The sequence below is a fragment of the Meriones unguiculatus genome, chromosome 11 (genome assembly GCF_030254825.1).
Source record: "Meriones unguiculatus strain TT.TT164.6M chromosome 11, Bangor_MerUng_6.1, whole genome shotgun sequence".
Taxonomy (NCBI): Eukaryota; Metazoa; Chordata; class Mammalia; order Rodentia; family Muridae; genus Meriones; species Meriones unguiculatus.
This window is the reverse complement of record NC_083359.1, coordinates 86,853,720-86,870,635: the sequence shown is the minus strand read 5'-3', so window position 1 is coordinate 86,870,635 and position 16,916 is coordinate 86,853,720. Positions and strand designations below refer to the sequence as shown.

Sequence of the window (16,916 nt, the reverse complement as noted above, 5' to 3'; positions counted from 1 at the left end):
AATTCCCAGGACTTTATTAAGCTGAAATCATACAGCTTAATCATTTCTAAGGCTCAGTTTATTTGCAAGTCACTGGATGAGTGGGAAAGGTAGTTTTCTGAGTCCCATTCCAAATTTTTAACTAGTTCTTTGTGGGGTTGAATTTGAGTGTTGTCTGATATCGTCCAATAAAGTTTTCTGTAGTATATTTAAAAAACTAAAGAAGAAAAAGTGACATTAACTGTTTGTATTAAGAAAACTTATTTACACTGAAAGTTGGAGAGGTTAGAATAGGCAGGAATAGAGTTAGTAATACAAAAGAGTTTTGCAAGGTCATGTTGTGACTGATAGAGGCTGAGCTATGTTTGTAAGGGCTGTAAAGAGAAAATGATACAGCAAAGAGAACAGACTTGGGCCAGGTGTAATGGCACTCACCTATAATTCTAGCATTTGGGGTTCAGAAACAGGAGGATCTCAGAGCTTAAGGCCAGCTTGGTTTACATAGTGAGAACCTATCTCAAAATAAACTAAAAATAAATAAAATAAAATAAACAAAATAAAATAAAAATAAATAAAATAAACTAAAATAAAATAAACAAAATAAACTAAAAAAACTAAAGAAAGGGCTTGGTGGCCAGTTAAATTTGGTTATTGGTAAGGAATAGCCATCTGTGTGATTAAATTTTTAGGAAACTATAAGTGTTGTTTGGCCACAGAAAGAAATTTGTGGTGATGGAAAAGCTTTACTAAAACCAACACTTTTGAACTAATGGGGATACATAGAGTCTGAAAATGGTACTTTTTTTGTTTGTGGGTCAGAACCAGTAAAAAGTGATCATTATAATAAAAGAGAATTCTAAGAGAGAAGGAAAAAATGATTTATCTAGACCAGAAAGACTTTCACAGGCCAAGACTGAAGTGTGTGTATTAGATTTGGTAATTGTTGAGACCTTAAGATTGAATGTGATCACTTTCCTTTATTTGTATATATTTTTTAACAAAGCCTAAGGATATTTTTTTTTACTTTTTTTTTCATATCTGAGCATTTATAAGACTTTATAAGACAGTTACAATGGCAATTCTAATTTTTTTGTGTTTATGTGTTTTTATTTCCACCCTTTCATAGAATTGGGAAAATAGCACAGAATGGAAAAGAATGCTGGTTGGTTGGCTTTAGCACCTATAACTCTGGGCAAGCCACCTAGGTTTTCTGAGTTTCACGTACTTACGTTTTCATCTTTCCCCTTGACCCTTTTCATCTTTCACTTTAATTATGAGTAAATTATATTAAATGTTTTATTGATGTCAGGAAAACCATTGTAATGTAAAAAGCATAGACTATTGTCTAAAATCAAGCTTTCTCTCTCTGAAGAAATGTAATTTGTCTGAGCTTCAGTTTTTTTTCTTGAAGTGTGAGAATAATTTTAGTATTTATATTCCAAAATTGTTGCAATTTAGTAAGGAAATACATGGAAGTACTTTCAGAAAATGTACCTTATACATAGTAACTTCTGTTTTTACCACTATTACCACTGGCATCATATCAGTATCAACAGCCCGTAATTATAACTTAGAGAAGGAAAAGGCTGTTTCTTTGTAGAGTGAAAACCAGCTTGAGCCGGGTGTGAAACCCAGTATTCAGGAGGCCAGGGCTACATAGAGAAACCTTGTCTCGAAAACAAACAAACAACAACAACAAAAACCAGCTTAAAAGTAATTGGGACTCAGGCAAAGGCCCAGTGGGTAGAGAAAGCACCTGCATAAGCGTGAAGACTCTCTCTGTTCAGATCCCTAGCACACATAGTGGTCTGGAAGGGCTAAGAAGCATAGATTGCAATAGCAGGCTGGATGACTCATCTAGCCAAGTTGCTAAGCTCTGTTGAAATGGGAGACCCCGCTTCCATATATAGTGTAGGGAGGGATTGAAGAGACTTCTGACCTAAACCTCCAGCCTCTGATAACATATGTACACTCATACCTATATACACATGCACTCAGCACCATGTGCACATAGACACACCAAAAAGAAAAGTAACCTGGAGCCCTTTTGTACCACTGTTGTTGAGTTGTAATGTTAGTAGCATAGGACCCAGATTTCACCAATAACATTGGCTAGCAGTATGAAGGAATGGAGCCTTGAAAAGGCTTCAATTTCAGTAGAGTCATTAGGAGTTAATAGTAATTGGAAATCTGATTAAATCTTCTTTTAGTTTTATGTGAAAGGGGCATGGGTTGATTGGTTGGAATTTTAACAAAAATATCTCCAGCCTAAGATTTGGCCTCCAGTTGGGCAACCACTTCTTTTTTAGAGGGAGGAGATGTTGTTAACCTAAGACTTTAAAAATATAGTTTATAATATTGACAGTATTGCTGTGAAACAACAGAAATTTACTCCCCAAGAATTGGGTTTTCTTGGGAGAACGCTTACTGGTGTATTCTGAGTCATATTTCATAGGAACTTGTGTTTTACCTATTCTTGGTTCTCATGAAGGTTCTAGGCCTCTTTGAACCCTCTCAGCATTTTGGCTGACTTTACTTGGCAGGGAGGGAGACGTAGGATGACCTCAAGTTTGAATTTGTTTATAGAATATGGTACTGTGAACCAAACTAATAATTCGGTATTATAATTTCTGATTATAATAATGCATTTGTCAAAGAGAATAATTCGGTATTATAATTTCTGATTATAATAATGCATTTGTCAAAGAGAAACAAACACAAACTTTCCTGCTAAACTTTGAAGAAACTCATTGTTAATGTGCCCAAGTTTACACTTTCTTCTGTTTCTTTCTTTTTTTTTATAATATTGTTGGGGTTTTATCCTTTTCTAAATAATCTTAGTAGATTAATTCTTACCATTAACATAAAATGTAATTTTTACACTTGGTGTTAAAACCTATAAAATTTATAATTATAGTTAATTTGCTCAGCAGATTGTTGAGTATCTTTCAAGTGTCTTATATCACACTAATATTGGAGTTATAATTTTCAAATTATATCTGAAATCTCTGCACTTTTTAGAAGTCAAACAGTAATAAACATAAACAAATGTCTTGGTTAACAGCATATCCGAGGAGGATGGAGATTTGACTCACCTGGTAAAAATTAATATGTGGAAGACAAGTTGTGTGGTCTGAAGAAAGCCTGTCTGCTAAGTGGGATGTCTACATTGGGGACTGGATAGTGAAGTGCCAGCTGCTGTAGCTGGGTGTGGATTTGGGTGACTAGCCTTGGAAACTGAAGAATAAAGAGAACCTGAAAGGGAAACGAACTTGCCCTGAGCCCAAAAGGGAAGGCCAGTCTAGCTAGAGATGAGTGAATGAGAAAGGGCAAGAAATGAAATGTAAGCTCAGGCCATGCTGGGGAGGCATCTCAGGCTAAGTCTTGCCATGCAAGCATGGGAACCTGAGTTCGAGTCTATAGAACCCATGTAGATGCTGAATGAGTGTGGTGACTCCACCTCTAATTTCAGTGCTTGGATCCCCAGAGCAAGCTGTCTAGCTAGGCCAGCCTATCAGAGAGCTCGGGGTTTGGTTGAGAGATCCTTCTTCAGTAAATAAAGACTGTGATTGAAGAAGACACACACATATGAGGAAGAACAAAACAACTCTACAAGACCAGAATGCCTAGGACTAACCAGACAGAATTCTCACTCAATTTTAATGGAAGGCTGCTGGAGTATTGGTTTGGTGACAAAGTCTGGCTATGAAACACAGGTAGACTTTGAACTTCTGTGTCAGCCTCCCATATGCTGAGATTGCAAGCATGTGCCACCACGCCTGGCTCACTAATGATGTGTAATCAAAGATGTCACCCTAACTACTTTATAAGCTTGAGCTGCAGAGGGCCTGGATAGTTGGCGCAGTGGTTCACAGCACAGGCTGCTCTTATAGAAGAACCAGGTTCAACTCCCAATACACACACGGCAGCTGTAACTCCAGTCCCAAGGGAGCCAAAACTTTCTTCTGTACATGTATACGTGCAGGCAAAATACTCATACACTTAAGATAATTAAATCTAAAAATAACTTTTTAAAAGCTTGAGTCATAGAGCAATACTTGGAAACACACGGTAGTCTGTTAAACATGAATATTTTTCTGGATCTAGCTTTTAAAGAAGCTTATATAAGCATGCATATTCAATTCACTTAGTTTTACTATATTTCCTTCAGAATACAAACAAAAGAAACGGGTCTTTGGAAAACCTAACTCTGCTTAAAATATTTGTTGTATTTAGGATCAGAGTTGTCAAATAAACATGCATGTTAATTTCTTAAATTTATCCAGTGCTTACTTACTTACAAACAAATGATAAAATATGACAGATTTGATTTTTTTATTATTGTCATACATGGTTCAGTGTGTGCTGTATCCATTTTAGTGGCTAAGAAAATCAAAAAGCTATGTTAACCCACCATATTTACGGTCTCCTATCTTGTCACAATCTTATATTTACTATTTCAACATGATTACATTTGAAACTAAGTCCTTAGAGTAAATTCTTCAATGCAGATGTATTCTGGTTTGCCCCCTGTATTTATAATATTGAAAAACAGACAAACAAACAAACCAGACGACAAAACCCTATAGACTTAAATAACCGACTGAACAAATTATTACTGTGTTGTCCAGCCTGGCCTCTCAACCTTGGGGCTTGAGTGACGTCCTACTTCAGCCTCCAGAGCAGCTGGGACTACAGGTGTACACCTTCACACCCACCTTACTCATAGTAACCGTGAAAGTAAGATTGTCCAGGGCAGGTAGTGGTTTGCATTTCAGCTTTACTATCCCTGAAGAGACATGTGCTAAGAACTTGAAAATACCATCTTCTCCCACTTACAGAATTGCCTGCTTCTTTCAGAAACTGATTCCCTGTTCTAAGATTCATTAGAGCAGAAGTTATGAACCTTTGGGTGTCGTCCCATGACGCTTACACAGTGCTCACACATCAGATATCCTGCTTATCAGATACTTATATTATGATTCATAACAGTAGCAAGATTATAGTTATGGAGTAGCAACAAAATAACTTTATGAATGGGTTCCACCAGAACATGAGAAGCTGTATTAAAGAAATGCAGTGTTAGGAAGGTTGAGAACCGCTGTGCTAGAAGATTCTAATGAATTCTGGGTAAGAAGTTGAACTCATCCTTAAATTTCCAGCTGCTTTCATTTTTAAGAAGTTCCTCAAGTTCTCCCTCTCCTTAGGCAATAAAGGCCTTTCAAAGAACGTATACTGAAGACATACAGACTTTGACTTAATGTTTAACATGATTAACAATATTGAATTGTAGACAGAGCAACTATAGACAATTCTGAAACCAACAAAACTACCAGAAAATGAGTTGGGAACTCTCAGCTTACATTATTTTTTATCCACCTGAAATGTTTGGTTTTCACAGGTCTCCTGCAAGCGCAGAATCTTTTAACTCAACTACCTCAGCAAAGCCAAGCCAACCTCCTGCAGCCGCAGCCAAGCATCACCCTCACCTCCCAGGTCAGTCTTCTTACTCTGTTGTTTTACTAATTTAAAAAGAAAAGAAAAACACTCACAGTAATAGCAATCTTGGGTATTCAAAAGCTGACCAAAAACTCAACGCTGGGCTTACTAGCTTGATAACACAGTATTAGCAAATTGATGGAGAGTGAAAATTTTTATAAATGACTTTTTTTAAGTTCATAAAAAATAACCACGTTGGAAGTAAATGGGGATGAAGTATAGATGTCTAGTGCTGATAGATAGGAACACTGAAGTGGAAGACCTAGGAAGTGAGTTAAAACCTGTTGTTGGTCCTTTGCCCTTGTTAAAACAGTGATGGAGCTTGGATTTCTATATTTTCTCAGTACTTAAATGTTGTTTTGTGTCATTTCCTCTAGAAGACATAACAATCATAATCACTTAGAAAGCACAGTTCTTAGGCATCTGGAATTTTAAGTTACACATTTGTATTCTTATCTAGTGATTATTATGACCATGTACATCAGTTTGCCTCTCTGGTTTTCTGTCTGGTCATCCTGATTGTCTGACCTTGAGTCCTCCCTTTCTTTCAACTCTTTGACTTTTTCTAAAAATGTAGAAGTTGAGGGTGGAGAAATGAATGGCTTAGTGGTTTTTGTGAGGCAAACAATAGGATCAGAGTTCAGATCCTGAGACCCTGCTTAAATGCAAGCTGGGTGAGCATGGTGATTCACCTGTTTCAATTAAGGGATCTCCTAAGCAAGCTGGCTATTGAAACAAGCTCTGGATGGAGAGTGATCAAGGAAGATAAATTCCCTACATCAACCTCTGCCATGTACATGTCTCCACATGTATGCACAGGTGTACACACACACAAACATGAAAAGAAAGAAAACATAATTAAAACTTGATATTTAATATATTACCAAATTTCACAGGCCTAAATGACAGGTCTGTTTTGACTTTGAGCTTAGTAACAAGTTACTTGCTCTTACCCACCGAGCCCTCTGTCCAGCCCCCTTAATCAAACAAGTTATTAAAGGTAGAAAATTAGAAGGACCATCTGATGTCAAGAATTATTAAAAAAAACTTTAATAATAAACACATGATATTGGCATATAGAGAAAATGTAGGCCAATGAGATATGATAGAGTCCAATAGACAGATATGTAACTAGCCAGCTAATATTCTAAAGGTACCAAAGGATTCCAATGGGAAAAGGAAAGTTGGTTTTTTTTTTTTGTTTTTTTTGTTTTTTTTTTACCAAGTGATAACTAACAATTGACTTCATTACCAAAAGGGAATGGAGACCACCCTTACTTCATACTTCATACAAAGATTAATTTGAAGTGAGTCATAAGCCTAAACATAAAAGAAGAAATGCTCATGCCGTTGGGCAAGGCAGTGATTTCTTAAACAGGACACAAAAAGCCTTAACCATCAAAGAAACAATGAATTTCAGGAAAATTAAAAGTTTATCTGAAAAAAGTGGAAGAAAAACTGCAGTTTAAGGAGAAAGCAGTCTTCAAATAGAACATTTGATAAATGATTTTGTTTTAAGATTTATTCTTAATTGATACGGGGAATGGTGTTCTTGTAGGTACTCTGGGAAGCCAAAAGAACATGTTGAATTCCTTGGTGCTGGAGTTACAAGCAGCTGTGAGCTCCTGGGTGTGTGCTGGAAATTGAATTTGGGTCCTCTGCAAGAGCAGTACACACTCAGTCACCAAGCCTTCCCTCCAGCCCATGATAAAAGAATTATAACTAGAATAAAGAGCACATAGAGCCAACAGTGAGACAGTCAGACTTAAGCTAGTGAGAGGCCCAGTAAGCAAACGAAAACATGCTTAAAACAATCTGTTATTAAGAAATGTCAATGTGCATTCACACGAATGGGTACAGTTATGAAGGATTTGAGACCAAGTGTTGATGAGAAAAATAAAGCAACTAGATTTCTCATGCATTACTAGTAGTTTGGCAAAAAGTACTAACACTTTGTAAATTAGTTTGGCATTCACCTAAAAATTAAATATGACTCCACCTTATAACCCAGCAGTTTTGCTCTTCAAAATGAAAGCACAAAGATCTGTATACAAATGCTTATAATAGATTAATAATTAATCCAAACTCCAAACTATTTATCTGATAGTAAGTTGCATAAACTTCTGAATAGCCATGCGACAGACTTTTATTCTGAAGTAAGGAGAAACATACTTCTGGTACCTGCATTGGCATGTATGAATTTCAAAGGCCTATGATAAGTGACAAGCTGGGCTGAAAAGATTATCATGATTTCTGTTTACATAACTTTCTAGAAAGGACAGAACTGTAGTTGTGGAAATCCTATCAGTGCTTGTCAGGAAGTAAGGAATGATGAAGATTAGTGGCAAAGGGTTCAGTAGAAATTTGGGGAAAGTTGGTAAACATTTGTATATCTTGTGTTAGTGTAGTTACACAACTGTATAAAGTTGCAAAGGTACCAAACTATTCTGTAGTTTTAAATGGTAAATTTTTTAATATGCTGAACGCAAAATAAATAAAATTGGTTTTTAGCTGGGCGTGGCGGTGCACACCTTTAATCCCAGCAATCGGGAGGCAAAGGTAGGTGGATCTCTGTGAGTTTGAGGCTAGCCTGGTCTAAGAATTGAGTCCAGGACACCCAGGGCTCTGTTACAAAGAGAAACCCTGTCTTTAAAAACAAAACAAAACAAACAAACAAACAAGAATACTAAAATTGATGTTCTGACATGTATACCAGAGACCTTTCTTGGCCTACATGCTATGCACATGTAGCAGACTTCATCCTGACTCTTGCTCATTAAATGCTATACCACCTTTCTAGATCTGGCCTGGTTCAGCCAGGGATTTTAGAGTAGTAAGATACCAGATGTCTAAAGGTACCCAACCTATTTTTAGTCCATTATTATTTGACAAAGAGTCTACTTGATGCTGATAGTTTGAAACTCACCCTACTTATCAGCATGGTCACTGTGGTAAGTATTCAGCAATATAGGGTTCTAATATAGTTGCTGCCATGTGTAGCTTCTCTGAAAGCTGAGGTTAAAATTATTCAATGTCAGCATGTCATGTCTTTATTGAAGGATAACAGAGGAATTTGCTCCAATTATTATATCACGCCTATTATGTAGTTTTCTGGGTCAGTGAGTTCCCTTGGAGCAAGCCTTAATAATGAGATAAAGGTCAGGTAATATAAGGCCCATCTAAATTACAAGAAGAAAACCCTGGTTCATAATCCCCCACCTGGGCTCCCGTTCATTGGAGGCTTCACCTGATTAATTAAGCTGCAGAATTAGAAGCACTGCTATTAGAGAACATTCAGAAGGAGGGCTCTACTCAAGTGCTTCCGAGAACAGGGTAGCCTGCTGTTTGAATAAGAAAATTTCGTGTTTTCTTAAAAAAAAAAAAAAAAAAAAAAAAAGAGGGACTAGAGAAATGCTTAGCAGTTAAGACCTCTGGCTGCCTTCTAGAGGACCTGGGTTTGTTTTCTAACATATCTGCCTCTTACTCCAGTTGCCGAGGATTCAGGATCCTCTCCTGGCTTCTGCAGGCACTTCATGCATATGGTGCGCAGACATGCATTTAGGCACATACATAAAATAAAATTTTAAATAAAGAAAAGAACACTAGGGTCTTCAGGTTTCAGAATAAACTTAGATAAATTTAAGTAATTATGTTAAAATACAGAAAATAAGAAATCATATTATTGGGAAGAACTTTTTGATTTTTTCCAGAAGGGATTTCATCACTGAAAAATAACTAAAGTTTTTTGTTTTGTTTTGTTTTGTTTTGTTTTCTCAAAGCAAGATAGTAGAAATGGAGAAAATTCATAAAAATGACAGTTTAAAGGTTATACACACTGAAAAAAATTTAAAGGCTGATGGAAAGAATTGTTTGTATTAATATGATAAGAAAAGAGTCTATATACTGTAATATTTGAAGAACTGGCCTAAAGATAAGAGTAAGAGCAAAGATTTCATTAATATGTAATTGGGACCTGAATCCAGTGCAAAGAAATACAGGTAATAATTGACGCATGGGAAGTTTCTTACTTTGAGTAGTAAGGGAAGTATTATGTCAAAAATAATGCATCATTTACTCCCTGGTAAGCAAAATAATTTTTTAAACTGAGAACACAAGTCCTGCGTCAGAAACTGCACTCTGTAGTAGGGCGCAGCATGTTGTTATCAGAAGCATGACATTATTTATCAAGTTGCTAGCAAACCCTTTATGAAGTTGATCTTAAAGAACTTTTTGCTGGTGTTGATGCTTAATCCAAGTACTGTAAAGTTGAGGCAGTGGGATCACATAGTGAATTACAAGCCAATCTGGGCTATAGAGTTTTTTTTTTTTTTTTGGGTTCATGTTTTTGTTTTTAATGGAGGGAGTAAGAGAGATGGTATTTCTTTGTCCTTGGTTTTCTTAAGACAATCTTTTAAAAAAATATATTTATATAGGGGGAGAAGAGGGTGAATAGGACTAAGAAGAGATGAGGGAGAAACTGCAGCAGGGATACAAAGTGAATAATTGTAATAAATAAGTAAATTTTTTAAATGTGTTTATTTATGAATGTCATAAATGTATTTTGGTCATATTCCTCATCCTCCTTCCAGATCTGCCTCCTAACCCCCAGTCAGTTGCCAGACTTACCCAAATTCATGTTCTCATATTCTCACGCTCCCAACCTCGTGTTGTTATTTTCTCTTCCCTTTTTTTTTTTTTAATTACAAAAAAAAAAAATCTCATGGAGCCCAGCTTGCATTGGTGATTAATGCCTTGGAATGTGGCCAGTATAGCAGGTGTCACTACACTGAAGAAAACTGACTTACCCTCTCTGGCAGCAAATGCCAATGACTCCCCAGTTAGGAGTAGACTTTCCTCTGTGCTAGGACTCTGTCTGGCTCAAGCTTATATGAGTGTGTTTCCTTAAGTTGCCAACACAAAACAGTTACAAGCTAAAGGGTCTTTTATTATTCTGCTCCTTCTCCAACAGCCCGCCACCCCAACTCGCACAATAGCAGCAACCCCAATTCAAACACTTCCACAGAGCCAGACAACACCAAAGCGAATTGATACTCCCAGCTTGGAGGAGCCCAGTGACCTTGAGGAGCTTGAGCAATTTGCTAAGACCTTCAAACAAAGACGAATCAAACTTGGATTCACTCAGGTAGGATGAACTCACCTGTTCTGGTTCACTTTCTGTTGTGTGATAAAACACTTAACTAAAACGAATTTGTGAAGAAAAATGCTTTATTCAGCTCACAGGTTCTAGCCTGTTGCTGAGGGAGTCAGAGAAGGACCCTGAAGGCAGGTTCTGAAGCACAGGAATGGCGGAACGCTGCTTCCTGACTTGTTCCAGTATTCTTAACAGCCCAGGCCCGCCTTCTCAGGGAAGGCACTGCCCACAGTGGCCTCACACTCCTACATCAGTCAGCTATATAAGAAATACTCTGTAGACATACTCCCAGGCCAATCTGACAGAGGTCACACTTCAGTTAACATTCCCTCTTTCTAGGTCTATCAAGTTTGCCAACCAAGTTTAGACATCACAATGTGCTCTTACATAACTTTTCTTGGCTGGCTATGGGTACTTTCTAGAGAGCAAGATGTTTCTCCATCATACTGATTTTGGGTTTAGCTATAGTTGGTTTTCTTATAGTTATTTAGCACTTACAATTTTGGAATATTGTATATTTGGTTATAACATGCTCATACATTTATTTGTGATACAATATTAGAGAAAAATTTTCCAAACATGTTTTACAACACAGGTCTCTTAAAATTATACCGGTAAAATGTGTGTTTCAGTAGTGTTGGTGACATGACTGTTCCAAGGGTTTTGGTGTTAAAGCATTTGGTTGTAGAGCTGACTGCTACCTGTGTAAGGCGAGAAGAATAAAGGTTACAGTCTTTTCATGACTTATTAAAGCTAGTTTGCAGGGAGACTGTTTCCCCTCCTTTATCTATTGAAGATTTTTTAAAGTAAATTAATCAAAATCCAAATCTCTTAATGTCAGCTACCAGAAGGCCTGAAAAGTGGAAGGAGTGTGCTTAGTGGTTTAAGCAAGAATTTTTTCCCCTAAGCACCTGTCACTTACTATACTCCCAGATTAGCCTGTCAAAAACAATGCTTGAAAAGCAGGAAAGGAATTAAACTTATATTTATGTAAAATGGCAAAAGATAATTAGTTGAAAGAAAAACTTGAAATATTAATTGAGTTGTATATTTATAATATCAGGAAAACACTGATGTTTCCAGAAAAGTTTCCATTCCCATGCTTTCCAGATTAGGTTGTGTTGAAGTACGTACTGTACCACCTGCCTTGGTAGAGGAAAACCCAAGGTGCCATCACTGTCTACTGTAGTCTGGATGTCATTTGGACTTAGACTTCTTTTATTCCTTGTGGTTGGGATTTATTTTTCTCAAAAAAACTTGATATTAGTAATTTAAAATAGTTGTAATTTTAGACGTGATGCAGTTATGTTTTTGAGGATTTTCCGATATACAGAAACTAATTAAGGGGCAGGTGCTTGCCACCAACCCTGATGATCTGAGCTTGATCATCAGGGACCTACACAGTTCACCAGCACACAGACGTATCTGCATGTGCACAGACAGATACATACACACAAAATAAAAGAATATAAAAATGTAATTACCATCCAGAAACATCTTAGTAATTTTGAAGCACTTAAATTATATAATTTGTTTTAAGCATAAAAGTAAAAACAAACTAGAGATAAATTAATATACTGAGAAGAAAGTTTAAGATTAGCATATTTAAGAGTGCTGGGTTTGGTTATTCACATATTACACTATGGGGTTCTTTGGCAAATGGTTGTATAAATGCTAAGTCAAAGCTGTTAGGCTTTTCAAAATCTTTACTTTTTACCAAATGTTGGTTTCCCTTTTCCCTTTCTGTGGTCATTTGCTCTAATCTACTACCAGTGTGGGGATAGAAATCAATTCCTTTCTCTGCCCCTCCTCCTCTCTTCTTTCCTCCCCTTTCCTTCTCTTTCCACTTCTTATCTCTCTTCTTCCCACCCCTCCCCATACACATCCTAACCTTCATCCCATCGTCTTATTTTATTATGATTTGTTTTGTTTTGTTTTGTTTTGTTTTTGGCATGACCACTACTTATTTTTCAAAATGGCTGAACAGGACTGTAATGGTTTGCAAATCAGAGTACTTACTACTAGTACAAAATGGGAAAATCAGTTATCAGCTTTAGTTTTTAATTCATATACTGCATTGTAGTTTTCAAAAATAACTGTGTATTCAATTTATTCATATTTATACACACGCACAGCAGAGTATTCAAGTTACTTCTTGAGATAAATCCTTATTCTTTGATTAAATACATGTTTTAAAAGTTTTACACAGTTATTTTCTAATTATGTGTTTAATTTTTTTGATAAGCAATGGGTAAGTAATGTATGCCATTACATAAAGGTCCAAACCCAGCAGGACAAGTCCCGTAGTTCTGGTTTAATGTCAAAGGGTTTAGATGGCTCTTCAGATCTTCCCATTCCTTCCAGCTCTGCATGACTGCAGCTCACTTCTTTCTACTCCCTGTCAGCCACTCTTCTTGACAGATATACCAGGGCTCTGGCATCGTCAACATCTTGGATCTCCAACGTATTTTAGGCTTTGATTTCACAGCTTCACACAATGGCCTCTTAGGGCCTCCATGCAGGGATTCCCCCTGTAACATGCCTCAATGGGTTTTCTTAACCTCAGAGGAAAATTCTACAGCCTCTTCACTCCTGTATCATTTTTTTGACTCTAAAGCAAAAGACACATGACCCATCTGCCAACTTCTTCTTCTGCTTGAGCTGGAACCTGAGCCCATCCTTGAGTTACATTTGCATAAGCTTTGCTTTGTTGTTACTCTTTAAGAACATAGTAATTCCTTAGGCCTTTTGTTTTCACATGTTGTAGATTAGTTGGATGGTATCTCACCCTAAGGGTTACTGCTTCTTTTATTCCATTTCTTCTTATCTGTTTTGTCACAAAACGTTGGCTCCAACATTAAATTTCCTGGGGCTCTTTTTCTCTTCAAACTGTACATATTGTATATATTTATTTTTGCCCTGCTCCTTCTTGTTCATTATAGACCTGTACAAGAATGATCACTAATAACTATGTGACAAAATCAATTTTAGGCTGTCTTACAGTCTCCTCTGCCTTCAATTTAACCTCTGGCAAATTCTTAGAACAAGAGCAAAAAGCAGCCATATTCTTTGCCAAAATACCACAAGAATCCTCTCTAGCCCATTGCTAATATTGTTCCCTGCTGAAACTCTTGAGTTGGGCCTCTGTAGCCCACGATGCTCTCACCACTATTGTCTTCCAAGCTCCTTTCAAGGATGACCTGATAGAAACCCTACTTACAGCAGTTAGCCACTTTCCTAATCTACAGTTCCAGTGTCTTCCACAGACCTTCAAAAAACCAGCATGATCAGGCCTGTCACAGCAATAGCCCACTTCCTGGTACCAGTTTATTTCTTACTTACCTTTTTTACCGTGATCAGAAGTTTATTGGAGCTTACAGTTGATGGACTTACAGTGTGAGTCCATTACCATCATGGTGGGGAGCCTGTCTGCACACAGGCATGGTGGTGGGTCAGTAGTTGAGAGCTCACGTCCTGAGACACAACCACAGGGCAGAGAGAGTTAACTGGGGTCAGCATGGGCTTTTGAAATCTCAGAGCCACACTTCCTAATCCTTTCCAAACAGCTTTTCCAACTGGGGACTAAGTATGCAAATATTTTCCAGTTCCCACAGAATCTATTGTTTTTATTGTGTTAAATAAGCTTTAACTTAGTTAAGTTGTATTACAAATCTCTATTAAGTGAGTTTGCTTTTTACTGCCATTGTCCTAGTAGACTGGTAGCACAGCTTTATTCATGGTTCCCAACTTAAGTTATTAGTATGGGAAAGTACACATACCCACAGAGGCTGGTGTTTCCCATCGTTTTCTGCAACAGGATCTCACCACTCTAACTATGCTGGCCGGCCAGCGAGCTCCAGAGTCAGTCTGTCTGACTCTCCAGGACTGAGATTACAGTCACGTTACCTGCTTTCTACATAAGTGCTTGGGACCCAAATTTTTGCTTTTGTGCAGCAAGCACTCTGCTGACTGAGCCTTCTTCCCAACATTATGTTACTATTTTTTAAAGTTAACATAATGTGGTTTTTTTAATATTTTTCTCTATGCTTACATGTCAAAACTATTAATTTCATAGTAAGATTATCTTTTAATGAATTATGAAGTTCCAATGTCAGAAGATATTTATTGCCACTTAAATGTCTTATACTAGGAAAAAAAATCCATGTTTTTATTTAGCTCCAGATTTCTAGAAAGCTATAATCTAAACAAATAAAATGATGAAGACACAAATATATGTGGTTCAGAAAGTGTAAGCAGAGTCCCTGATGTGTAGTAGACACTATGTGAAGGCTCAGTCATTGAATGGAGTGATAAATATATGAAAGTGAAAGTTAATGCTCCTATCCATAGCTTTGGATGCATTTGTATCAAAACATAATAATCTGTTGCAGTTCTAGTTAAAGAGAGATCATTCAAAGCCTATTTTGATGGGAACATTTTGTATTTGTATTGCCCAGTTCCATCACCACTACCTACTAAAAACTACTGACTACTTCAAAGGGTAGCAGTGCTAAGAAGGTAACTGTTAGTTTATTTGATTTTCTGCAGTTTAAATTTCAGTGGTCAAATACGAGTAGTGACTAATTGGGGGCCATATTGCACATATCTCTTGGGTTAAATATTCAGTATATTTCATTTTATCTTATAGTACACATTTGTTCTATTATTTAACTTCTTAGTGAAAGTTGTTGGCTTCTTGGCACATGCTTATCATCTCAGTACTAGGGAAGTCAGGATTCAAGACCAGCTACATAACAAATTTGAGACCGTTTTGGGCTTCATGAAGCCCTCTCTTTACATCATCATCATCCTAATAAATTAAAATGAACAAAACCACATTCATACATGCTTTTAAATACATTTTTTTCTTAATTCCACATATAACAGACAGCATACTCTGAAAAAGATGGATCTGAGGGATTAAAAAGATCCAGATAATTCCAACTAAAAATTGTGTTTTTTAAAGCAGGGTATAGTTCACTTGGAAAATGGGGGCAGGAAGATCACAAATCAAAGCCTTGTCTCAACAGTTTGGGACTGGAGAGATGGCTCAGCTCAGTCTGCTGCTATTGCAGAAGACCTGGGTTCGGTTTCTAGTTTCTTTATGATGGATCACAGTGATCCATTGTCTAGGTCCAAGGGACATGATGCCCTCTTCTGTAGGCACTGCACACGCATTGCATGTACACCTGTACAGGTAGGACATTTCATACACATAAAATAAAAAAGAATCAAAAATTAACTTAAAACAACGTTGCCAGGTTTGTTAAGAATCAACTCTCATAGTAGAGGTAGCGTTGCAGTATTTTGAACAAGAAATGCTGTATTTTTCTGCCCTGTCACTATTCTAGTTGTAGTGGGTGTCTGAATCATTTAAACACCATGAGCTTCTCCCGTTATCTATAAAATGACTATTAAGATACATCTTTTTCAAACTAGAACAAGAGAGAGCCAGCTGGAAGAAAAGCGCTGTGTACATTTCAAAGGTGATAGGCTCATAGAGAAAGGCATCTTTTGTAATATATTCAGAGAATCATTGTTCTGTTTCAGTAAGGTTACCAAATTTCAAGTGCCCATGAAGGTTTAACTAAATGGGTCAAACCTCTCTACTGTGAATTTCTATCTCTATAATGGCTACAAACGTGATCCTTTTGAATACCTGGTTTTGTGACCAACTTTGAAATCTAAACTAAGGGTGAAAATAGATTTTTTTTTTCACAGCTTCCAGAAATACTTACAAGAAAAACTATAAAGAATGAGGGGTCATTTCTGAATTTTAAAAGTGTTTTGTGTGAAGTTTGGTTGGTTCAGAAATTCCTGGCTTGGGGGCACTTGCCACTAAGCCTGATGACTGGGACTCAATACCCAGGACCTTTGTCTACCTACAGGTAGAAGGAGAGAGCCAGCTCCCACAAGTTGTCCTCTAACCACTACATGGGCACCGTGGCTCTCCTGGGTCCACATACACATTAAATAAATACATAAGAATGCAGTAATAAGAATAATTGCTGGCTTATCTAAGCATCTAATCCCTTTAAGTGCATCAGGTATATTTTGAAGGGTACTTAAATAATTTTGCTTGTATTAATTGAAGGACATTAGTATATTAGCACTATCTTTGAAGACTTAGAAGTTTTAGAATGATGATTTATAATTGCCTGAGGTAACAAGAAGCACTTGAGGCAATATTGAAGACTTCTATGATGAAGGCCTTGCTGAGGTCTCCCTACAGTCCTGGTCTCTACTTGGGGATAAAGTTGGTGGGAAAATGTAGTAAATAGAATGA

The 16,916-nt window shown here is 37.0% G+C and overlaps 1 protein-coding gene across 8 annotated transcripts in view; it reads left to right on the top strand.

Annotated features, from left to right (window-relative positions):
- The window catches only part of Pou2f1 (POU class 2 homeobox 1), a 142,491-nt gene that overhangs the window by 97,239 nt on the left and 28,336 nt on the right, over positions 1–16,916 (top strand). For all 8 annotated transcript variants that reach the window (XM_060364613.1, XM_060364611.1, XM_060364608.1 and 5 more), the window contains 2 exons: positions 5,381–5,475; positions 10,448–10,621. In XM_060364613.1, the coding sequence (XP_060220596.1) occupies positions 5,381–5,475; positions 10,448–10,621 (269 nt within the window). The remainder of the gene's footprint in view (positions 1–5,380; positions 5,476–10,447; positions 10,622–16,916) is intronic.